Source organism: Micromys minutus (genome assembly GCF_963924665.1).
Source record: "Micromys minutus genome assembly, chromosome: 13".
Taxonomy (NCBI): Eukaryota; Metazoa; Chordata; class Mammalia; order Rodentia; family Muridae; genus Micromys; species Micromys minutus.
Window position 1 is genome coordinate 48,931,308 of NC_137982.1, and position 26,986 is coordinate 48,958,293.

Sequence of the window (26,986 nt, forward strand, 5' to 3'; positions counted from 1 at the left end):
CCTGACTTAAGACTCCTGAACACAAGAACCTTTCTATCCATACAATGCATTGCAGCTAGCTTTGTGCCATCTGCTTTTGTATAGTACTGTCCCTGAATCATATCAGAATGACTAATCCATGAGAGACTGCACTATAAACTAGATATGTTGCTCATTGGTTGGAGAGTGTCATCTTCGTTTTTCTCAGTAAGGCCACAAGAGCAATACAGTCATACAAACAGAAGAAATAAATGAATTTGGAGAGCCGAAGCAGTTTATCTAGAGACAGATGGTAACAGCAGAAGAAAGATCTGCCCCAAGTGTACATAATTCCAAAATCCGTGCTCTTCCGCTGTGCCTGCCATGGTCCTGTAACCCACAGTCTTCCAGCCCCATTGTCTGGGGATATTGCTGCCAACCTCAAAGATGAAAATTGGCAGCCTCCTCAAAATGGTGGGCATAGCCAAGAGCCATGCTGCGTCTTTCTGAGGCCTTAGTCATCTTGTCTGCCCAGTCACGGGCTTTCTTCCAGCTCTGGTAACAGGAAGGGATACACAAAGCAGGAGGCTGAGGAAAGGTTTCAGGTCGAAAGTTCCAAACTGAAAATATGCCTCAAAGAGATGCCTGTGGGCCACTAGGGAGCTTGTGTGGCAGCTGAGCTTGAAAGCAGACGGTCTGAAGTGACTCATCCTTTCCCAGCACAGAACAGGAGATATGTTATAGAGCAACAAAGTTTCTAAATGTTAGCTCTTTATCAGCGCAACATAAACCAAAAACAACAACAATACTCCTCACATTTACCCTTTAGCTACTCTTACATGAAATTCACCTTCTTCGTAATGTTGGTAAAGTATGTGATATATGTTTCACACTATATAAACTTACATAGTGTTTCTTATATATTTATAACTCTTTGAAGTCATTTTTTTCTGGTATCCGATTAGAACTAGATAAGTACAGCGTACATACAAGAACCCACAGAGGGCACTTAATGAAGAGCGCTAAAATTTACTTTTCTATAAAATAATCCCTTCCAACAGTACAAGTGAGTGCTCACAAAAACATGATTGGAAGGGTGACATGGGGGTTTTCCTCAGAGAGCATGAGCACACCTAACCTGGGGAGATTCCGTAGCTGTTGAGGGCTAGAAGCAAGCGGTTTCTATTCCTAGCTAAAGTTGGGGTGGGGGCAGACATGAGAATGTTTTATTGTGGGCCAGCTAATATGGACGCTGAGTGAATGAAACCAAGGAGGAAGCAGGTGTTTGTTAATCTCCCTAAACAGGTGAAAAGCTTGAAGCGTCAGACAATCCTATTTAATTTGGGAGTCAAAAATTTGCATCTCGGACACATCAGAAGTGATGAAACCTAGATGGGAGGGAGGGAGGGAGATTCTGTGATTTTTTTTTCTTTTGATATGGGATCTTACCACATAGCTCTAGCTGGCTGGGATCTTGGCACACAGACCAGGTGGGCTTCCACCTCACAGAGCTCTGCCTTCCTCTGCTCCCCAAGTACTGGGGTTGGAGGTCTGCTCTGTTGCAACACCTTGTTTTGAGTTTTAAACGGTGTTGACTGACGTCCTCCTGTAGAACTTGCTGACACTATTCCACCCTCCACAAGCTGCTACTCCAGTGAGCAACACTTTGGAGGTAGAAAACTATGGTGGCATTCAGTATCTTTCATCCTGCCTTTCGAGACATATGACTTCCCTAGATCTACACATTTTTTTTTCCTGACCCGATACACTTCAGGAAGAAACACAAATTGGTATAAATTCTTGGAGTAAGTAGATCACGCCTGTCACATCTTCTCACAAGGCATTCGGACACATGGGTGGCCCCACAGATCAGGGTTACCACCTGTGCTGTGAGATGCCCACAGATGGGCTGGGGCCCTTCTCGGGCTAAAATAAGACATTGTAGATAACCACAAGAGTATCCACCACTATACTCTGATACCCAGTCAGCCAGCCACTGCATCCCAAGAGTCGTCACCACAGACAGCTGCACAGATATTCCAAGGGTGCTTTGTATAAGCCTTTAAACTGCATCAGTTGCTGTCCAAAGGCTTGAGTGATGAGTCCAGCCCGTGGACACTTCTGCAGAATAGTGCCACAAAAGGAGGAGTGTAGGGAGGAAGAGAGAACCAAAAACCATTCAGAGAAGTGGCTGGAAATTGGTTCTGTGTGTCCATCCGTAAGGTGGGGGGGGGATGAAAACTTTCCCTTGCCTTTCTCGGTCCCCACCATGCACCCTGACTGAACTCATGTACTTAGAATCACTCTGTTGGTTGACATGACTTCCAGTTCTTTAGAGGAGACGGGACTGAGTCAGAGAAAATATGGGACAGATCTTTTGGGTGGCTTAGGCATCCACTGGAGGGTAAAGACAGAAGCAGGTCAATAAAGATACAAAGAAGAAAGGAAGAAAGAAAAAAAGAAGGGAGGAAAGGAGGGAAGGAAGGAGGGAAGAGTGGAGGGAGAAAGGGAAAAAAGATTGGGATGTTAATAAAACTCAAGCATTATTGCTAAAGTTTAGGAAGACTGGCAGAAAAAAAGCTGCCAAGTAGGTAGGTAGACTTGCACGGCTCAGGGGAAGAGCCACTAGCAGGGGGGAAGCAGACTAAGAACTCAGCAGGAAGTTGAAGACTGCTGTGTGCTAGCCTTGGACAAGGAAGGGCGTATCAACTGAACAGTCTACCTTGACCACACCCACTGAAAGAAATAAACGAAGAGAAGGGGATGGTGAGCTTCTCAGAGGCACTTATATTGTGACCTCAGCCATTGTCCATCCTCTTCCTGCAACCGAGACAACCAATGAGGGTTGCCCACGTTCATGCAGCCAGCAAGGAGGGTCGGGGTCAGCGATGCCCTGGATGGATTCCATGCTTCCTAGTGTAGTATTGATCTCTCTTCCCATCACACCTGTCTATTAAAACAGTGGATTCTGGGGGAATCCATGTCTGTGAACACTTTTAAAATTAAAAATGTATCGGCAAGGCTGCAGCACCGTCGGGGGCTCAATAGAAGCTGCAGTTAGAGAAGAAAGTGGAAGCATTTGAGTCAAGTGGTCAGAACGCAGCCTCGGGCAGAGGTGGCCGACAGCAGGAAACTGAGAATTCTATTTTTGCAAAGGATGCACAGTATCTAAAACACACAGACATAGAAGCAGGAGATGTCCTGTGAAGGTCAAAGATGAAAAGTCTGGAAGCAAAAAAGGTGAAGGGCTGTGGAAGCCAGACGTCCTGCCCCAGACTGCCACGAGTAACCTGTTTCTCTTTTCTGCAATCTGTTCTAGAAACCGAAATGAGGTTTAGTTTTTACCTTTATTTATAACTATTCTAGGTGAGGAAAGTTAAGAGGAAAAAAAAAGCATTCTAACCATCTTAACAAACATTTAAAAAATAATCTCTTCAAATTACTTTGATTTTTTCTTCCTGTATAGAGTAGTTCTTGCCACAGAACCAGCTACTGTTCAGAAAAAAAGAAAAAATAAAAAAAGAAGGAAAGGAAGAAAGGAAGAGAGAGAGAGAGAGAGAGAGAGAGAGAGAGAGAAAGAAAAGAAAGAAAGAAAGAACTTGGCAAAGAATAAAAAGGGCTTTTTATTATTTATTTATTAATAAATCAGGTTTTCTATGGTTTTTTTTTTTGTTTTGTTTTGTTTTGTTTTGTTTTTTATCTTCCTTGGCCCAAGCGTTTTTGACCGTGTTCCATCCAATTACCATAAACACCAACATGTTTGCAATTACAGCTGGCCTCACAATTCCAATTGTCTACTTTGATTCGTCTTTCTTTTGCTCAGAGCAGAGCAAACAGTAGTCTTTATCTTGCATTGGGCAATCTGGTCAAATGTGCTGTGTGTTTAACGAGGCGATAAGCAACTTGAGAAGCCCACCTGCCACATCAGGTGGGAATACAGGAGACGAGGCGGCAGGGTCAGAGGGCCGATTCTGTGCCACAGGACTTGGGAGCTGGATTATTGCTGTGCAACCCAGTCATCTGGTCTACACTGGCTTCAAAATACACAGAGGATCGTAGCTGGATGTGCAAACAGACTGACCTACACTTCTCACAAGGGATGGTGTTTCAGCCAGCCTCAAGAAGCCAACCATTCAACCACCTTCAAAGAAGACAGTTATGAGTAATCAGTCCGGACATCTCTGTAGAAGAGACTTGCTTTTTGCCCAGGCCACCTTTGTCCTTGGCCATAAATAAAACCTAACCACGAAGCAGAATGGGACAGTCTAAACCAATTTGTCCCAGTTGTGCCTGGTTATGGAATCTCAGTGAAGCCAATTATGAAGTTACAAACTAGATTTGTTGCAAAGTTGTCTTTTAATATTGTCGAAATTTTGTGCTGAGTTTCTATTTTTAGAAACATTTTCGGATTGATACAATTTTTAGCCTGTTATCTGGGGGCCTAGTTTCAAGTCTGAGGAGGACAAGGGTCACATTCTTTTGCAGAATTTGGAAGCCTTTCTCAAGTTACTGAAGCCAGCAGGAAAGTATCAATATCTCCCCAGGTTCTCAAATCCTAAGCATCAGGTGACAGGTGGCAGGCAGCTGGAACAGTTTGTCATGAGAAAAACTGGTTACTTTTATAAATACCCTCACAGATAATCTTCCTATCTAAAAGTTACATTAAAGGGCAATCTACTTAATTATTCTGTTTAATGTTAGCATATAATGTCCTCTGGCATCTTTATTCCAAACATAATGCTACTAAGAGCCCTCTCCTTTACGATATTGCCATTGACTTGTGGGATTGCTTTTGTTTTTGTTTTAGGGTAGGCTCTTTAACTACACCCACTTGAGAGCAGAAAGCTCCAAAGTCTCCTGAATAAAAGGTCTCTAAACCTAAATTTTATTTCAGTAATACCTCTAGGTCATTGTGGGGGGAATTCAGAGCAATGGAAAAAAAAAAAATCTCTTTATTCAAGAAAGAGGATAGAGTCCTATATAATATGAATCACGGTGCCAAAGGTACCCAAGGCACAGTATTCCAGACACAACTCAGTTCTACTTTGTGCTGGATCATTCATGTCAACTTGACAGTAGCTAACACCATCTGAGAAGAGGGAACCCCATTTAAGAAAATGCCTTCTTTCTTACAGGCATGCCTATAGGGCATTTTATTAATTAGTGATTGATAGGAAGAGGTCCCGGCCCATCTTTAGGCAGTACCATTCCTGGGTTCTGCAGCAGGGGCTGAGCAAGCCATGAGGAGTAAGCAGCTCCTTTCCGTGGCCTCTGCATCAGCTCCTGCCTCCAGCTTCCTACCATCTTTTGAGTTCCTGCCCTGATTTATTTCAATGATGAATAGTGATATGGGAGTGGAAGCCAAATAAACCCCTTTCTCCCCACGTTGTTTTTACTCATGGTGTTTGTCACAGCAATAGAAACCCTAACTAAGACACACTCTTAGGACCCTGGAAATCTGGACCAATATACCCCAGTGTGGAGAGAGAGACAGACACAAGGACTGAGACCACAGCTTGACTCTCTTACCTCACCATCCCTACTCCTAAGCTGGACAACTTGGTGGATTTCATATACAGCTTTGGTTCTAACCCTAGTTGTTAGAAGAACATCCCCCATGGAAAATATACACACTCAAAAAAGTGTTATTTACATTCTTGACCAGCCTGAAGCAATGATAATCAACGTTCTAACCAGCAAATGTCTATTGCTTTCAGAACTCTGGGCTTCTATTAACATTAAGATTCTTTGCATTTCCTGCTAACAAGGAATTTAAAAAAGAATTCCAGACAGGGCCAATGTGCCAAAATAAAATACTATGGTAGGTTTTAAAATACATATGGATTGTTATTTATGTCTGTTACTGGACCAAACCCCCAGATTCCAATATCGACAAGCAAATTATAGCTCTCCCCCACTCCCCTCTACGTTTGCCTTACAGCAGACAGTATTAGAAAAATGTATTTTTAAAATTTACTTATCTATTTTATGTATGTGAGTACACTGTCTCTGTCTTCAGACACACCAGAAGAGGGCATCAGATCCCGTTACAGATGGTTGTGAGCCACCATGTGGCTGCTGGGAATTGAACTCAGGACCTCTGGAGGAACAGACAGTGCTCTTAATCACTGAGCCATCTCTCCTGCCCAGAAAAATGTATTTAAAGAAGAATTTTGTAAGCTTTTTAACCCTGCCTAAGCTGTCTCTTATTAACTTAATGTTGGCCATTCATTCAGACTCTTAAGTAAACAAAAAAGCAGCGGCCTGTACCAGAAAACACACAAAGAAGCACAAGTGAGTGTTCGTACACAAACGAGCTTGGCAGATGCCTCATGGGCACAAGATTACATGCATCAGAGCTACATCTTCAGGGCGTCTCGGATGCGTAATTGGCAGCTGATAGGGAACATAGTATCCAAAAATGGCTGCGCTCTCCTCAAATTATGAACCATAAGGCCTTCCCATGAATTCTGTTAGTCTCTCCTCCTTGTAAAAACATGCACAAATATATATAGGTGTGCCCTGGGTGGAAAAAGCAGAGCCCCTGTCCCCCATCTTAATCCTTCTCGATGCCCTTGACATTGCCTTCCATAAAGAAGCCGTGAATAACTTAGTTTTAGTGTATTTGTTTGCCTCGCTTATGCCTGATTGGAACAATTGAGAAAAATTACATTCATAAATCTTCTTGCCAAGATAATTAATTATGCACAAAATACTCCATGCTGCTTCTGATTTTCATTAATGAGGCAGATTATCTGCGAACTAAGATGCTGCTATGGCTGAAAAGAAAGGGCAGGTTGCTCGCCTGTCCGTGGGAAGCACGTGTACATTGTCTTACTTATGATAAAGGTGGATGCCCAGGGACTGTGCTTTGCAGACGATCACATCCCAAATAAGACAGAAAAAGAATTCATTTTCACTCACTCTCCTTTATAAGTAATGAACATCTCTGGTTGCTATCATGCCTATCCTTTAACTTCCTTCCCCCAAAGAGAACTAACTGACCTTTTCAAAAGCATCAGGCTACAAGCACCCAGAGTCATGAAAGTATCAACTGTCTCTCCTCAGGGGAGATTCCTCCATGGTCAGACATCCATAGTCTTTGTTCTCACTAGTCAGGTCCTTTCCCTGTTTCTTAGGTGGCTAGAATGATCAACAGAGCTGCGGCGTTAAGAATGCATCTCTTCACAGTCCTTATGTTCCATAAAACAAGCCCAGGGTGGACAAGCCTCTCGTGACGTGTGTTGCCACCATGTTCCAGGATTATTGGGTACACGGCACAGGAATATCACGTCCTTCTCCTGAACTCCCTAACAATCTCAATCTGGTGTCTGTGCTGCCAAGTACAGCTCTATGTCATCTACAGAGCTATGTACAGAACAGGTTAAGCTTTGTGGAGACCATATTAATGTCTACTTAGACTGATAGCAATCAACAGTGCACACTTAAACTTTTATAGCACCGAGAAACTGGAGAGGCTCTGACTCTTTACCAATGAGACATGGTTTAAGTTATACTACAATCAATATTATAGATTCATCAAATTTCTTATTCTTCTCTTGACCAGAGGATATGTCTATTATTTGGTTAAATTCATAAAAGCTATATTACAATATAGTATTATATACAATATAAGCTCCTTAGGTTTTGCTTATTTTTTCTGACAGATATATATATATATATATATATATATATGTATGTATGTATATAAACATGACTAGACTTGTGCTGGAATGAAAGTCCAAAATGGGTAGACCATATACCAAATGCTTACCGCCATCATCTGAGTGGGAAGTGCTCCCCACACTTCCAACACATGAAAATTAGTATGTAATAAGCTAGGAAAATACTGCCTCTTAAAAAACTGAGTGCCCATCAATGAATATGAACATTAAGATTATAAAAGTTGCTCATTTGACCTTACTTTTATGGCTCCAATATAAGTAATAAGATTGGCCTTCAATCCAAGACCAATGTTCATCTGCTCTGAGCAGTACCGGTCTTATGTGTCTTATGTTGGACCTACACTCTCCCTCAAAGGTACAAGGACAAAAAGCGCTGTACTGATACAGCAGTTACTACTGGACGTATAAAAACTGACTTGGTTATCCTAATAAGACTCCAGACCATTAATGTTATTATAGACATTTTTAGAGATAATAGAATTTCATAGAATTTAAATAATGGCTCGGTTATTCAGTTGATAAATGGTGGAGCCATAATTTAAACCCACCTAGCAGGCTGGCCCAAGGATGTGTGTTCTTATAAGCATGTAAAATAGTTATTATTAATTGCTCTTGCCGCTGGACTGCAGTTAGCTAGAGAAAACGCACTGTGGACTGTTTTAAGAACACAAGTCTAACTTTATATTTAAGGCAATAACTATCTTACCCAGCAGTGAGTTATATTCAAGCACTGTTTAGTCTTACACAATAATCATATTAGCTTTGGTTCAGGACTGTTAGGAATGGAATACAAATGAAAGACCTGTCATCTCCGTGAATGTGTATTCTTAGTAGGCCTATAGGGCATCCAACAATGTATATCATCTGGGTGCCCCAGTGTACTTGGTATCCCTAACATGAAGCCTGGGGAAGGAATTCATGTAAGTCTAACTGAAGAGAAAACAAAGAAAGTAGTGTGTGCATGCTATTGCATTTTGTTATTAGAATAGCTCTCTGATTCTGTATTATTCTCAGTTTATAGATAAGGTTCCACAGTGAAATACCACTGTCTATTTCCTGGAATCCAAAATACTGATAGACTCCATTGTAGGCAGAGAAATGGAATGCAGAGATCTCATTCATTGCTGGCAAAAATCTGTAGCTAACTTTGGATGACAGTAAACATATTCTAAGCACACTGTCCAACATATTCAAACATATTCCAACACACGCGCCTTGTTACTTACTCAAACGAACTGAAATCCAACTTGATACTAAAACCTACACACGGCTGTTTATTTACACTTGCCAAAACCTGGAAGCCACTAAAATGTCCCTTAGCAAGTGAACTGGGTAAACAGTTGTATATGCAGACAATGGGATATCAGTCAGCCCTCGACAGACCATCGTCTATCAAGCCATGCGAAGAGAAAGAAACTTAATTGCTTATTACTGGGGGAAAGGTAAGTTAGCGTGAAAAGCTACATAATGTATGGTTTCAACCAGGCAATCTAGGTAAAAAGAGATCAGCGTACACAGCTGGGGAGGGAGGGATAAAGCAGCAGAGCACAGAGGACTTGAGGGGCAGTCAAGTTATTCTGCATCGTATCATAATGACAAACGCCAGCCATTATACATCTGTCCACATTCACACAATGCACAGCGCTGAGACTGAACCTCAGTGAATACAGCACCCTAGATGATAATGATGTCTTCACGTTTGAACATCAGCAGTACTGAAGTCCTCCTCAGGTAGATGCTGCCGATAATGTGGTTGCCAGGGTGGGATGTATAGAGTATCTCTACCTTCTGCTCAATTACGCTGTCATCTGAAAACTTCTCTAAAAGATGAAGGGTGTCTTTCCAAACCCAACCTCCAAAAGAGGGAGGGAGGGAAGGAAGGAAGGGAAGGGAAGGGAAGGAAATAGAAAAGAAGAGTAGAAGAGGGAAGAGGAGGGAGGGGAGGGAGGGGAGGGAAACCTTCAATATCTGACTGTAGCTATCACCCAACATCTCAGTTTCACAAGGTTGTCGAGATATCTCAATTTTTCTTTGGCATGTAATTGAGCTAGTCTATTTTCACTTAGAACTCTTGAATTCTGGCTTTGCTTTTACTGCAGGAATTGAAGTGGCTGACTAGTTTAGCAGCAATGAAGTGGGAAGGCAAAATTGCCATCTCAAAAATAAGAAATAGATAAAGCCTACTATAACTGCATTTCCATTATTGGGGCAATTGTTCTTGCTTAGCAAAATCCTCCCAGATGGGTCTTTTCTTTGGAGAAGAAGGGTTTCTGCGTTAATCCAAATGAGCGACAATCTCCCATACAGGACAGTGATAGGTTTGAGTCTGCCTTGGAAACGTCAGAGTCAAGCGTTTGAGTGGTGAACCTAAGAAGAAAAAGATCACTGAGAAACCCCATTAGAAGAACAGTCACTCTGGGAACATGGTGGCAGGTCAGAATTAAGAGAGAACTGAATGCCAGAGAAGATAACTTGGAAAGGGAGGGGCAGGAAGGATGAAGGAAGAATATGGGCTGTCATGGACCTGCTTGTGATGCAGAAGACAGAAAACTTGGGAACATCTTTTTAATGAACAGTTTTGAGTGGATGCTCATCAAACCACCATAGTCAGTGAAAGACGACTACCCTGTATGGCTGCATCCTGACTAACCCATGTGTGAAGGTGGGATGGGGGATCAAGATGGGACCAGGGAAAGCAAAGCTGGCAGCACCGCATTAGAAGTAGGCGGGAACCAGCAGGAGATGCCGGAAGAGGTAGCTTACGGATGGGCCTGTGAGAGAAGGTAACAGAACACATATATGACCAGAGGGGTCTGTAACTGGGTCTCTAACCTATGGCAGCTTCTGCAAGGGGCTAGCCTGATTAATGGAGCAACGTGATTCCCACTGGATTCTCAAATAGAAGCTGTCACGTATCCGGTGACTTTCTCATTATACGGTCTCATAGTTCTCAATGATTTTGCATTCTGGAATACACCTTACAAATTCTGGTGACATTTTAGATGTCTTGAGAGTATTCCACTCAAACTAGGGTGGCACACCTCAGAGATTCTACTTCCTAGTGGTCACCAGATAATCTCCTCCAGAGTGAGAGTTACCTACCACCAAATATCAAAGACTGAAATGCAACAAAATAAAACTCATGCAGGAAAATGACACTGACTTTTGTTGTGTGTATCTGTAACCCTTGTAACAGGGAACAGAAAATAGTAGGTACTCCATGGGAAAAAATCTAAATGTTAGACGTTAAATCTTCTTTTTTTTTTAGCCTGAAATAAGAACCAACTTTTCCCGGTCACACATACCCTTCTAGCGGTATGTCTGTCTTCAAGTTTGCATTATAGAAATAGGAAACATAGAAAGAGCCCTCTCCTATGCATCCTGCCAAGAGAGCAGCCTCTACATGATTGCTGCCACCTGTGAGCATGGGGCTGAAGCAAACGGAAACTTTGCAGTAAACATGCCAGCCATTTGATCAGGGTCTTTGACCACTATAACTTTGAAATGATTATGGTATGCCTACAGTCTGAATAATGAGCTCTACTGAGTGTGCAAACCCATGGGGTCCTAAAGTCCTATAACCACAATCCAGACACGAGCCAGTGCCCTACCTTTTCCCACTAGACTGTGACAAGTCTCCCAGGAACACTGTCTCAATTTTGCATATACAGATTGTTTTAAATGGCATTGGCGGCAATCTAACACAATCTGACACATCTTTCTGACTCCCAGGAAACCATATTTCATACTTCAGAATTTCAAAAACACGAAAAGCCCCAGAGTAATGATCTGGAGGGGAGATTGCAGATCCGATGATAGAGCACTTATTTTCAAATGTTCACCTAGGCGCTCCTCCATTTGCAGTGTTGACAGGATAAGGAAAGGGAGATGGGAATCTGTTGCAGTAAATATTAAAAAGTGGCTTAACCTTTTATCCAGTGCTTCGCCAGCTCTCGAGGGGCCATCTGACACTACAAGGATCTCTAACTTGGCGCTCTATGCCGCCTCTATTAACTCAGGTGGTTTGTTCCACCGCCCCTGCTGCTTCTGTCCTGGGTGGATACAACCACCCCGAGCAAGTTCCTTTCCCCCACCACCTGGCACAAACACGACTTGTGGCCATCAACTTATCAAACAGGTTTATATGATAAATTCTCAACCCACAAACCATCTATACAGTAAGTTTATAACCAGCAGACAGAGGTACAAACTGCCCATCCAGAAAAGATAAAGTAGAGCCATAGAAACCCTTAGAGATGGTCATAACAGCATCATCGAGCTAGAGATACGCCGAGAGAAACATGCATCGGCTTCAGCTTCCTTGTGCCTCCAGTCCCTCCTCCGGTGTCAAGCTCCCTGTCTTCCACTCCTCCAGCCTCTTTCCCCACCTACCTCTCCACTGTCCAATCATGTATTGCCTTAACATAAACCTACAGGAATCTTCATTTTCATATGCATACTTACAATGGAAAGCTACATGGTGGTTAAGAGAAAATACTTTTAGGCTAGCCATTAACATATCCAACAATGGCAATTGTGAACCTTTCAGAGCATCATCAGGCCATATAGTAACCAACTGACCAAGACTAAGACTTCAACCAATATCCATTTATATTACCTGATTTTCTTGTTGGTCCCACAGACATAACTGCAGAACCTGAGACAATTCCTGCCGCTGTTGCTGCAAGTACTTGTCCAGCTGCCTTCTCCTGTCCTGCAGAAGTTCAAGGAGGCTGTCGATCTTCAGACAGCTGCTCTGAGCTCCCTGAATCAGCTCAGAATTCACAGAAGATCCATCACACTTGAACTTTTCTATGAAGTCAGTGAGTTGTTGACTTTTGTTCAAAAGGACTAGAGATCTACCTAAGAGTTCTAGAAGAAAATTAGAAAGGAAGATATAGTAATGAACATCTGGGCAGTTGTTTCTGCATTCGTCATCATATGTATGTAACATACTAATGATAAGCTGTATCGAAAAGAATTTAAATGTATAAACATTTTAAATACTTTGCAATTTCAATTTTTTTAAACCCCATGTGATCAAAGATATGTGTCTGTCAAATGGCTCACCAGTTAACAACCTCTATAGTGATTGTATCGAATACTGTAGGATGGTTTAAATCCTAAGAACTGACAAATCAACTAGAGGAGAGAACATTGAGGGGTAGGCAGGATCGAGAGAAGTACTGATATGAAGATCTACACATCAGCATCAATTGGAGAAACAGCTCAGAGTAAGTCCACTATTTACAAGCCAGGAGTAGGAATTCCCTAACACTTATCTTACCTTCCCTTATCTTACCATGGATGATTTTTCTATTTTACACTACCATCCCACTTTCTCCATATCTGCTTCCTTCCATCCCATGATACAAAGTGTCACCTGCTGCCTGGACTTGGGCAACCCTCTCTTGACCGTATCCTTGCTCTAACCCACTTATCCATTCTTCACACTTACCCACAGATTTCTTTTATAACATGCTTTTTGGTAAGTGGTATTTCTACCAGTCCTTCCTGAAGGAAGGAGGATGGCTCCTGACACTCAAGAAACCAAAATATTTATGAGGTTCAGGAACTTCACTAAACTTACAAGACCCAAGAGCCCTAAAGTTATAAGATTCACAACATCCCCCAGAGGGGGGCTTACATGAGCTGTAAATATGTATTAGGCAAGAGTCTTTTCAGTAAATCTGTCAGCAAATTAGGCAGAAAGCTGCAGGAACACAGCTTTTACAAGTCATCACCCTGGTTCTGAGTCATCCATGCTCCCTTAAGTTAACTCAATAGACTTATCATTTCACCAAGCTAAATGTACGAATGTTTTCTCTGGTCTCTCATTAGTGCCTTGTCTAAGATAAACAGGCATTTGCCCCAGGAAATGTATACAGACTTTGTCTCTCTCTCCATCTGCTTCTCTCTCTCTCTCTCTCTGTCTGTCTCTCTCTCTCTCTCTCTCTCTCTCTCTCTCTCTCTCTCTCTCTCCCTCCCTCTCTCTCTCTCTCTCTCTCTCTCTCTCTCTCTCTCTGTAACTCCATTCCTTTTTTCCCTTTTCAATGCCAACCTCCAACTTTTCCTCTCTTCCTCTCTCAGCTACAGTTTTCTTGCCTTAAAATGGAGGGCTAAGGTCCCTTAACGTAGGTTATCACATCTGGCACAACCTAACTTCTAGCTTCCTTTTCCAAAAGGCTCCATCTTACCTCTGTAAATTCGTCTCACATTTATACTTCCCCCTGCTTCTATATTCTCCCCTGCTTCCTCTGTCAAGCATGCAAAATACCTCACCTCCCTTCCTCTACACCTCTATTCCATGCATATTCAGGCCTATCATTTGTCAGTCCCTTGAAGGGATAAACTGAACCAAATACTCCTATTGCCCAATTTCATAGCAAAGCATTACTTTCACTCCAAGCTCTTGTGTTGGCTGGAATATTACAGACGGGTATTCAGCTAATAACTGCCCTTGCCACTGAGCCTACTGCGGTATGGTGATGGGACCCTGGGCTCCTCACCAAGAACTGCTTCAGAAACATTATTCTAAGTCACTGAATTCAAAACAGAAGATGGGAAAGTAATCAGCAAAGTGTTTTCTGGGAAAAGGGGTACTAATACGACAATGTTAGCCCCAAAGAAGGGAAGATGGGTGAGGCAATGTTAGTCTTCAGCTGTCTAAAGCACTGAACCCTGATGGGACATTCTGGAACATTCTGAAAGGCACAACCCTCAACCCAGTCATCTTGTTCTGACCTGAGCAGTGGGACACAGGGGTCAGACAGGTGAGGCTAAAGGAAGTAGGTAAGTTTCGTCATATAGCTCCCAATTATATTTTGCCATCAGTGCCTACACTTTATCCAATTCAACTGCTCAACAACTTAGAAACTTACTGGAACTGCTAACTCACACTTTATTCCCATAAATTTAATGATGATGATAGATACAAAGCCCTTGCCTAGCAATCAGAAATTTTATGCATTAATGTGCACTTCAAATTATATCATCTTAATCACGTCCCACTGAATGGGCTGATTAGTCTAAATTCCATCTTATAAAAACAAAGCTCTTGAGGCCACCATTGGGCATTATTCATTAGGATGCGGTCCTTTGGATCACTGCCCCCTACAATTTTTCGAGTATCACACAGAGAGGCTTAAAAATATCCCAAGACTCATACCACCAAAGACAAAGTATGCTTCCTGTGTTCAGTTAGCGTTTCAGCCATCTTGTCAACCCAAGATGAGGCTCAGCACACTCTCAAAGATTGCACTGGAAAGTAAGACATGGGTTCATTGTCAGTTGGACATCAGGACAACAAAGCCTCAGGTTTCCAAATAAAAACAGGGTGCATCTGTGTCAGCTGGCTTCTTTGTGTCACAGACCCCATTAAACCTGAAGATGCCAGCAAATGCAGCAAAGGGAAGACTAAACAGTCTCCTTTTCCAGCACCAAATGATAGGAAAGTACCCATCTCCACGGGGTAAAGTCACTTCGCTTCCATGAGTAAAGTTGTGTGATAATCACATTGGCTGGGTAAGATTGAATTGAGGCCATAGATCCCATCTTGGTCACTGGACCTGAGTCTCTTCCAGCTTCCTACCAGGAATGTTAAGTGATTCCGCTTAGCCTCAGGGGACCCAGGGAGATAACAGCTGCTTTGTCAAAAAAGCCAGCTGATGCTTTAGTGCTGGGTCTGCTGTTTCTGTTTATATCTCACGGTGACAGGTGTGACAGAGAAATCACCAGAAAAACACATCTAGGCATTTGGTAGGTTGCCATAAAAATTTATACCAGAAGGACAGGGTTATTGATCATTTTATTTGGAGACATTTGCAGCAAGCAATTGATAATGAAGAACTATTTTTTTAGAGAGTTAGAGAGCAATATACAATACGCATGTGTGTGTGTGTGTGTGTGTGTGTGTGTGTGTGTGTGTGTGTGTGTGCATGTGTGAAAGAGAGAACTATGTCCTTAAAATTTCACTTTATTGTTTTGTTTCTTTTCTTGCATGATCAAACATTTTGGGGATCAAATCAAATTAAAAGTGACAAATATTGACTTCATGGAATCTTTGTAAAAGTCAAAATAAAATGAAATGAACACTAACATTATAAAAATTTGTGATAAGGCCCAGGAACAGATTATAAAATAAATTTCAAAAAAAAAAAAAAAAAAAAAAGAAAGAAAGAAAGAAAAAAAAAAAAGAAAAGAAAAGAAAAGAAAAGAAAGAAAAGGAACCTTCCCCCAACCATTTGTCAACATTATTTTCATAGATGGCACCGCCTCTACACCAGTCCTGGCCAGCCTCAGATTCCTGTGGTGAGGACCTGACATATAAACTGCGCTTTAACAGTTCACTCATTGCTACTAGATACTCTGAGAGAGTTTAAAATATTCTGCCTCATGTTTCATTGGGCTTTCATCTACATTTTTTTTATTAAAATGATGAAAAGAGGAATTTTCCTTATGGTTGATGTTTAAAGGTTGGTCGGTATTTATCCACCCTTAGATGGAACATTTACTGACTTCAACTAGTGAGTATAGATTAAGGATCCATGGTACTGCACACCTTGAGAGATGCTGGGCCATGGCAGCCTCTTCCTCATGGATAAAGCTCTAGAACACCCACAGAAGAACTTTCCACAGGCTCCCTCTACCTTCCTCTGGGGTCACCTATAACTAGTGCTTTCTTTCAGAAGGTGGCCAAAAGTAAAGCTCTGTTTATCCTTTCTTGAAACAAACTAAAGTATAACAGTAGAAAAACTCTAAATACTGCCATTTATGAGAATCATATATTAAGTTTTTTTTTTAATCTGAAAAAGTTAATATGACGGCGGGAGAGGGGGAGCCTATTTCTTGCCTTTGGCATGTCGGTCATGAAGCAGAAGAAGTGATTGTAAGGCTTCGGGACTCTCAAACTCATGAGGATTCTGCAGAAAATCTTCAGCTTGGTCTATTTTTATAGCAAACTATGAAAAAAACACAGGGAAAGACATGAAAATGATTTTTAAAAAACAATAGAATACTTTATTATACTTATGGATTTTTCTCACACTATGAGCTAGGTCATGACCTAGCTGACTCAATATGAGATAGATAGATAGGTTATAGATAGATAGATGTAATAGATAGATAGATGATAGATAGATGATAGATAGATAGGTTATAGATAGATAGATAGATGTAATAGATAGATAGATGATAGATGGATAGATGATAGATAGATAGATAGATAGATAGATAGATAGCAGACGAATGTTAATGTATTCAAATCTAGGATGTGTATTTACATGTACTAAATTTACAGAATGCCATGGTTTCTCCTCTATTATTTTGTATCCAGAAACAGATTATATATGCTAAAATAAATTATCTTCAAGTATCTAGTATGTTTTTCAGCCAAAGTTATCTCATATAGATATTATATATAGCAGTCATATCTTCCATATAAGCCATAAATTCAGTAACTATCAATATTCTAAAATAGTTCTCAAAGAATAGCCAGAAAACTTGCTGACAAAAATCAACAAAAAGTTGACTGACAAATAATTAATAAAATCACAGTAAATTTAATTTAGGAATCTCAGAGAAAATGTTGTGATTTTTTTTCCCTTTGTGTGTTTAAGCTTAGATATAAACTATAGATGCTTCTGAATAGCAGTCTAATTTCATGAAGAAAACACACATGCACACACAGAGAGACACACATGTAAAGGCAGAAGAGATAGAGGTCCAAAACTAATTAATTTAAAATGAAACTTAATATAAAATATATAATAAACTTTAAGCTAAAATAAGTTAGTTAATTTTACAAGAAGAAATGCAACCGGGGATGAGAGAGGAGACAAATTTAACTTCTGAAACTGTAACTTCCAATGCTATTTGGAGTTGTCAACAGTATCCGTGCCTTATTTGTATAAATAAAAATGAGATTGGCTAAATCAAAAATAAAAACTGGAGCATTTCAACACTTTAAGGACAGTGGATAATACACAAATGGTGACCAGTATGATCAATTTCATTTTTAAACATTTCTCTAAAGTAAATTTGAAATGGAAACTTACTCAGGGAGGTAGTCTTACATTTTTGGTTGTGAGCCTAACCTTTAATGGCTGAGCCATCTCTCCAGCCCTCGGGGAGATAATCTTAAACATAAATTTTAGGTGGGGCCAAGTATAGTTAAATATTCTATTACAATGTCCCCATGGTGGGACATGGATTTGCATACATATATAGGTGGTATGTTTTTACACCAAGGTTTAGTAGAGGTTATCATAATGCATAAAGAGCCTGGTAAAATGCCCACCTTTGGATATGATTGAGAACAAAACAACAAAGGCAAAGTGTCCATGAGAAAGACATAAGAAGACCACCCACTGCACTAGACTTCCTGCTTTGCTTTCTTTGAATTTGGTGATGCTTGATACTTTATGAAACAAGTTGACTAAGAGGATGCATCACATTTTGATTATTACAACAGCCGCAGAAAATGCAGTGCTGGGTGGTATGGAATGGTGAGAGGGCCTGGTGGGCCTACCCCTTTGAAAAGCATCGACGGTCTCTGCCATCTTGTACATCAGGTTAAGGGACGCTGGCCACTGTCCCTTAGGTGCACTGTTACCAAACACAGCAGTGTTAGAGCAGACCCCCATCTGACAGTTCAGCTTGTAACCATCAGACACTAGCTGGTAATAGCCACCATAGCTCTTCCTAACTTCTCCTATACCTGTAAGAACTTACAGGGGAATCACACACACACGCACACACACACACATGCACACACACACACTCACACACATCTCTCAGTCGTCCAATTTCTATAACTAATTTTTAAAGATAATATTCCAAGAGAATCTTCAAAGGTTGTTGGTTGTTTTCTGGTAGAACAGTACAGGAAGCTTACGACCACAAAATAGTTTACATCTCTTTCAGATTCTTTACTCAAAATTGTTCAAACTGAAACAAAAACAAAGGTCTGAACACTCCTTGCTCTCCTACTAATTCTTACCTTGTGGATTTCCCCCCTTCTTCTCTCTGAAACTCGTCCAGAGTGGGAACAGGGATGGGAATAAGAGTTAACATTAATTTCATCATCTTTTTTGATCATGGATGGAAACCGTTTAGCTAGAGAAGCCGCCGGCAGATTATGTCGGACTCAGCCCCTCCGCTGAGTATGAACAGTTCACGGAATGGGAAACTGGACACTACAGACATATTTACTTATTTCCCTAGACCCGATAAATCTTAAGTAAACGGATAACCATGCCCAGTTGATCTGGTTCAATTTAGTGTTTCCTTCTACTCCTTACAGTGTCTGGAAATTATTTCCACATCACAGAGAAAATTAGCTATCATTAACCTAAACCACACAGAGAAACAAACACTGATCCTGACATTAGGGAAAGATAAGTTGCTGTTCTCAGGAGTGCTGAGTTTCAAAGATGATGACATTTATTCCCCTCCCACTAAGATGGAGTGAATCAGCTAGAGCTGCAATTGGGCTGCTGTGAGTATATTTCAGCTGGCTTATTTCTTCATTCAAGAAAGGAGATCATATATTGAATTTTCCCTGAAGATGGTCTATAAAACGAGCAGAGCTTCGACATGGAGCTGTGGCGTGTGAATCCTAAAAGCGGCAGTAAGGGTTTTTGTTCCTCTTCTAAATCAGTTCATGGAGCGTGAGATTGTCCACCTCAAGTTTGATGTTCTGTGACTAATCTCCTTACCTTCGTAATTCCGGATTTAACTCCTGAATTTCCCTTCTAAGAATATCTTGATTTTCAAAGTTAGTGTTTTATCATAATGAAGTAGCTGTTGCACATCAGCAAGAGCTTGTGCCACTGAGAGGAGTCAAAAGTGTGAACATTCCAATAATTGCCTGGCACAAAATATATATCTTCTGAAAAAAATAGGGAGGTCTCACATCTTAAAATTGATAACTGCTACAAAGAGAAAAATGTAAAAATCACACACACACACACACACACACACACACACACAAGAAGAATTACAGAAGGGTTCAGTGGCCATTCATCTAAGTTGGAATACAGTCCGGGAATAAAGCTGTGGGTGGAGAATTCTGAGTGCTTGTGAGAAATCTCTAAGAAACACAAGACAAGAGTCTTGTGACCTCAGTGTCTTCAAAACATGGAGTTGTTCTTGGGATGTGTTTTCCTGCTTCTACTGGTGCAGCAGAATTTACTTCAGCTGTTGTTGTTTGGGTTCCTCTGAAAACCACATTTTTGCAGTTTGCAGCTTGTCCTTGCGATTGGACACTTTGCTCAGGTGACACTTCTTAACTTTCCCTGTAGAACTTGTCAGCTGCTCTGAGTAAAACTGGCTATTGCATGAGATTTAGTCCACCTCAGTTTTTTAAAAAATATATGTCATTTTTAAAAATATTTATTAAGTACACTGTAGCTGTCTTCAGACACACCAGAAGAGGGCATCAGATCCCATTACAGATGGTTGTGAGCCATCATGTGGTTGCTGGGATTTGAACTCAGGACCTCTGGAAGAGTAGTCAGTGCTCTTAACCACTTGAACCACTGGACTCCAGCCCAGTCCACCTCATTCTTGAGCCCTGTTCCCCCAGGTTCACACTGCCAACTAGAACCATAAACAATTTGAAGATCGGAGCCTTTTTCTTCTTTCCTTGCATTTTGATGAGGCTTAAACTATAGAGCAGCACCTATATTCCTCAGGAAAATACTCTAAGATGCTATATTTACAAGTCAAACATCCTAAGAAATATTGTGCAATTTTTTTTTTATTCTCTGACTTTTGGCCAATAAAATCCTCCACATCGACAGTCCCCAATAACTGGATAGACAGAGCAATTAGATTCTAGTCTATATTATATCACAATCTTCTAAAGAAGTAACTAGATCAAAGTGACGTCTGTAAGAGTTTCACATTTACTTACCTATATGACTGATGATCTATATCTAAAGTATTAATTTTATGTATATATTATATATTATACAATATATATATATACAATACATATATGTCTGGATATATCATACGACATATGTACATTACAAAATGTATTCTATATCTCTCCTTTACCATTTTGCACATGCGTACAACATTTGTTTTCGGGATGTCAAACATTTTGAGCATGCTAGTTATTGGCAATGTTGTGGAGTAGCAAATGCTTTCTGAAACACATACCTCCAAAGCACTTTGAAAGAACTCGGACGTCAGACCAAGTAGCTCCCTCCTTCTTTCAAGCATGGAGACCAAGGCTGCCCACGCTTCACCCAGAGTCTGGGCCATGGCATCGTACACCTGACCTTGAGCCTTGTTTGCCTCGGCCGTCCTGTCTGCTTCCTGTAAGAGTTCCCACACTCGGTCCTCCAAGGCCTAAGTCCATGAAAACAAAATATGTGTCAGTTGCCATCCAGTGTGAAAATAAAGGAGCACATTTTAAGCACAGAGACCTGAAACTGTATGTGATCCAGGAAGGTCTAGTAGACCATAATTTATACATACGAATCATTTTTGATGGGAAGGTTTGTTATCCCCTCCTGCTTCCTAGTGAAGGTTTCAGCTCTTAAACCTACAAACTCTATACATTATATGTTTTTCCTGATCTTTAGATTCCTTGGAAAATCTTCACCAAAACTTGATGCAACAACTTCCTCAAACTCAAAATTATCTAAAGCTCTTCATTCTGTCTTCACCAGATCTACCACTACCAGACTCTGCAGAGCAGCCACTCCTAAGGGACTACCTTCACTTCCCTCCTCTTCCCCAGCTCCCTTCTATTCCAAGACACATAGTCAAATAGCTGGCTTCCTTCAAAGCTTGTCCTTCCCTGCCTCCATCTCATGCCTCAGTTTCCCCTCTTGTTTGTCTTTATGTCCCTGCTGAAGATGAATTTCCATTGTAGTCCAGCTAATTAAGCCTCGGGACATGATCTTACTTCTGCTCTGGTGTTCCCTTCTCTACAGATAATCATCCATAACTCAGTCTAGATTTCTTTTCCCTGGAGTCACACATCTCTCCATATTTCACCCATGGTTCGATTGTCCAAACAGTTTTCCTCCATTGGTCAAGATACTTGGGTTGTGGATCTTCCCAGACCCTCAACTCTCTCCCTTGAATGAATTTAGGGCCCTAACCTTTTAAAACTACTTTCAGGTTTATAGCAATTACTCCTGTTTCCTCTGATTATGAAAGTAATATATAGATATTCTTCATTGTACATCAGTGCTATACTAGTGCCCAGAATCTGAGAGAACATTGCTACATGCCATCATACTACATATATCTACATAATAAGTAGCCTTGTGTGTTATAATAAAAAAAAAATGAAGACACAAAGGTGGGAGATGAAGGAACGAGAGGAGATATGGCCAAAACACATCAAAATTGTACATGACATTACCAAGAATAATGTTAGAGGAAAAATTTTATGATTTATCTCTTATGCTTTTTTAAAACGCAAAATTGAAGGTTCAGTGTCCGCAGATAAAGTTCCACTGGGGATGCAGCCATGATCATCTCTGACTTTATGGCTGTTTTTATGTCACAAAAGCCGAGTTTAGAGAATTGCAGTTCAAAGGATAAGATCATCAACTATGCCTAAAACAGTCACCATTTAACTCTCAAACAGAACAAAGCATATAATATTACCCTCTGACCTTAAACTCAGAAGAAATAGTAGGAAGATATTTTTTTAGTGCCAAATACAACATCACGTGCAATGCCTGTGATTTATTACTGTTCTCATATTGTTAAACTTCAAGTCCAGGTCCTATCCTTACTGTACAGCATCAGGTTGAGCTCATTCCAATAATCTTCTCTCCATTGCTTCTTGCTCCTCGTCTATAAATCTGTGGACTTTATTTCCACAAACTAAACTCTTAGTGGGTAGATTTGGTGGGCTCTAGCTATTGGCACTAAACTGTTCTCTAGAAGATTCTCACCAACCAAAGACAATATATTTCAATTCGTTCTTTACCCACTCACAGTGTCTACCAACTAACATAACAGGACCTTTGGTTGTATGCAATTTCTAGCGCATGCCACACTGTGAAAGTCACAGAAAGCGTGTAAAGGTTTCTCAGACTGAAGTTATGGACCCTCAGTACGTGAAGCCACTTTTTAGAAAGTCAAGCTTTGCTGTTCCATTGCTCCTCTGTAAAACTGAAGCTCAAACGCAAGTGCAAGCATTGGATCCTAATGGCCTACAGCATTTTATAATAAACATCAAAAAGGTGAAAATATCATAGGTATCTTCTGAGATTGCATTTGTAGATTCTCGGGGGTCTAGGAAGCACAGTTTGAGAACAATGCAATAGAAGAATTGTCAGAAGAAGAGGACTGGGGTGCGGTGCTGACAATGTTAACAGGCATTATGTTAGATATTAAGGATCTTCATTAAGAAACCATTCAGTCCTTCCAGGCTTGTAGTCACTGGTGAAAAGTAAGATGAGGCCACTTCATAGAGTTGAATTGATTGGATAAAGAAGTCAAAAAGCCTGGAAATGGGAGAGAATGCAGGGAAAATACAAGAGCTAGAAGACACAGGGCAGTTTAGCATTTGATGCAAGAAGGCTGACAAAGATGGAGAAGAGGTTGGAGCAGAGCTTCCGGGAAGACCCCAGACACATTGCAAAGGTACATCTCACAACCACACAGTGTCATCATATATTTCCTGAGGAATTGCAACAGACAGGAAGTCAATTGCTATGTTAGGAAATGGTGAGATAATTTGATTGGTGTATTCCTTCAGTTTGGAAAACAACAAAGAAATTTTTCCTCAGCACAGAATGCTATGTGAAACTGCCCCGATATCTCCATTTTTTTTCCTTATGATGTGCAGAAAAATTTCACATGAAGAAAATTTTGAGGTAATCGTACTTCTCCTGTATGAAGATAGTCTTTTTTGAGCAAAAACCTGAAACACACACACTCAGTTATCTCTACCAGAGACAGAGAACATTTTTCCTTTGGTCACAGTGAGAAGCAATAATATGTCAAACCTCTTCTGATTTATGGCAGGCATTTCACATAACACAGGTCTCAGAGTTAGGGCTAAGAGTATAGCTAAGTGGTAGAGCAAACACAAGACCCTAAGTTTGACTCCCTTTGCTTAAACTCCCAAGGCCCACAAACTCACTGCCACTTAGTAAACCCTGTGCATTTTATAAACCGACTTTTCTCAGCAAGTCTCAACCTCAGACAACAATATTGAGTTTTTTAAAAAATATTTTTATTAGATATTCTCTGTATTTATAATTCAGGTGTCATCCCCTTTCCACCAATCCCATCCCCCTCCCCCACCCATTTCCTCCAGGAAGATGCTCCCTCTCCCAACCTCCCTCTCATACCACAGCATTCCCCTACACTGGGAAAATGGCCCTTTGCTGGACCAGAGTCCTCTCCTCTCATTGGTGCCAGAGAATGCTATCCTCTGCTGCATATGCACCTGGAGCCATGGGTCTCTTCAAAACAACTCATTGGTTGGTGTTTTAGTCCTTGGAAGCTGTGGTGGGCTTGGTTAGTTAATAATTTTGTTCTTCCTATGGGGTTGCAGACCCTTTTAGCTCCTTCAGTCTTTTCTCTAGTTCCTTCATTGGTATCCTCCTGTTCAGTCTGATAGCTGCAAGCATCATCCTCTGTATCAGTATGGCTCTGGGAGAGCCTCTGAGGAGGCATCCATATCTGATTCCTGCCAGGAAGCACTACTTGGCATCAGCAATAGTACATGGGTTTAGTGGTTGCATATGGGATCGTTCCCCTGGTGAGGCAGTCTTTGGATGATCTTTTCTCCAATCCCTGCTTCTTTATTCACCCCATTATTTCCTCCCATGAGTGTTTTGTTCTCCTTTCTAAGAAGCACTGAGGCCTCTACCTTCTGGCTGTCCTTCTCTTTGAGCTTTCTAGGTTCTGCGAATTGTTTCTGGGGTATTCTGAGCTCTTTTGGGGCTAGTCTCTGCTTATAAATGGGTGCATACCCATGAGTGTTCCTTTGTGACAGGGTTACCTCACTCAGCTTCAAGTTCCATCCCAGGAATTTCATGAAGATGGTTTTTAATAGCTGAATATTACTTCATTGTATAAATGTACCTCAATTTCTGTATCCATTTCTCTGCTGAAGGACATCTGGGTTCTTACCAGCTGCTGGCTATTATAAATAAGGCTGCTATGAACATGGTAGAACATGTGTCCTTGTTAGAAGATGGAGCTTATTTTGGGTATATGCCTAGGAGTGGTAAAGTTGGGTCCTCAGGTAGTACTATGTCCAATTTCTGAGGAACTGCCAGACTGATTTTCAGAGTGGTTGTACCAGCTTACAACCCCACCAACAATGGAGGAGTGTTCTTTCTCCACATCCTTGCTAGCAACTACTGTCACCTGAGTTTTTGATCTTAGCCATTCTGACTGGTGTGAGGTGGAATCTTAGGGTGGTTTTGATTTGCATTTCCCCGATGACTGGGTATGTTGAGCATTTCTTTAGGTGCTTCTCAGTCATTCATATTCCTCAGTTGAGAAGTCTCTGTTTAGCTTGGTACCCCATTTTTAATAAGATTATTAGATTCTATAGAGTCTATCTTCTTGAGTTCATTGTATATATTAGATACTATCCCTCTATCAGATGTAGGATTGGTAAAGATCCTTTTCCCAATCTGTTGGTGGCTGTTTTGTCCTTTTGACTGTGTCCTTTGCCTTACAGAAGCTTTGCAGTTTCATGAGGGCCCATTCATCGATTCTTGATCTTAGAGCATAGCCGTTAGCGTTCTGTTCAGGAAATTTTCCACTGTACCCATGTGTTCTAAGCTCTTCCCCACTTTATGTTCTATTAGTTTCAGTGTACCTGGATTTATGTGGAGGTCTTTGATCCACTTGGACTTGAGCTTTGTACAAGGAGATAAGAGAGGATCAATTTGCATTCTTCTACATGGTGACTGCCAGTTGAACCAGCACCATTTGTTGAAGAGGCTGTCCTTTTTCCATTGAATGTTCTTAGCTCCTTTGTCAAAGATCAAGTGACCATAGTGTATGGATCCATTTCTGGATCTTCAATTCTATTCTATAGATTTACCTGCCTGTCTCTGTACCAATACCATGTAGTTTTTAATCACAATTGATCTATAATAGTAATACAGCTTGAGGTCAGGGATGGTGATTCCTCTGGAAGTTTTTTTATTTTTGAGAATGTTTTTCGCTATCCTGGGTTTTTTATTATTCCAAATGAATTTGCAAGTTGCTCTTTCTAACTCTATTAAGAATTGAGTTGGAATTTTGATGGGGATTGCATTGAACCTGTAGATTGCTTTAGGCAAGATGGCCATTTTTACTATGTTGATCCTTCCAATCTATGAGCATGAGAGATCTTTCTATCTTCTGAGATCTTCAATTTCCTTCTTCAGAGACTTGACGTTTTTGTCATACAGGTCCTTCACTTGCTTGGTTAAGGTCACACCAGTGTATTTTATATTCTTTGTGACTATTGTGAAGGGTGTCAATTCTCTAATTTCTTTCTTAGCCTGTTTATCCTTTAAGCAGAGGAAGGCTGTTGATTTGTTTGAGTTAATTTTATATCCAGCTACCTTGCTGAAGTTGTTTATCAGCTGTAGAAGTTCTCTGGTGGAATTTTTGGGCTCACGTAAGTATGCTATCATGTCATCTGCAAATAGTGATATTTTGACTTCTTCCTTTCCAATATGTCACCCTTTGACCTCTTTTCACTGTCTGATTGCTCTGGCTAGTACTTCCAGTATTACATTGAATAGGTAGGGAGAGAGTAGGCAGCCTTGTCTAGTCCCTGATTTTAGTGGGATTGCTTCAAGTTTCTCACCATTTAGTTTAATGTTGGATACTGCTTTTCTGTATATTGCTTTTATAATAATTAAGTATTGGCCTTGAATTCCAGATTTTTCCAAGACTTTTAATATGAAAGGGTATTGAATTTTGTCAAATGTTTTCTCAGCCTCTAAAGGGTTTTGTTTTTCTTTGATTTTGTTTATATAGTGGATTATGTTGATAGACTTCCATACATTAAACCATCCTTGCATCCCGGGAATGATGCCTACTTGATCATGGTGAATGATCATATTGATGTGTTCTTGGATTCAGTTTGCAAGACTTTTATTGAGTATTTTTGCATCAATCTTCATGAGGGATTTTGTCTGAAGTTATCTTTCTTGGTGGGGTCTTTATGTGATTTAATTATAAGCATAATTGTGGCTTCAAAGAATGGTTTGGGTAGTGTTTTCTCTTTTTCTTTTTTGTAGAACAGTTTAGAGAGTGTTGGTATTAGGTCTACTATGAAGGTCTTTTAGAATTCAGCACTAAACCCATCTGGTCCTGGGCTTTTTTTGGTTGGGAGGCTTTTG

At 40.7% G+C, this 26,986-nt stretch overlaps 1 protein-coding gene across 1 annotated transcript in view; it reads right to left on the reverse strand.

Moving 5' to 3' along the window:
• Positions 1-26,986, reverse strand: part of CCDC141 (coiled-coil domain containing 141) — a gene marked incomplete at both ends in the record, with an annotated part of 162,870 nt that overhangs the window by 101,792 nt on the left and 34,092 nt on the right. The window contains 3 exons of the mRNA XM_080928184.1: positions 12,262-12,515; positions 16,495-16,603; positions 20,811-21,002. Coding sequence (XP_080784310.1) covers positions 12,262-12,515; positions 16,495-16,603; positions 20,811-21,002 — 555 coding nt within the window. The remainder of the gene's footprint in view (positions 1-12,261; positions 12,516-16,494; positions 16,604-20,810; positions 21,003-26,986) is intronic.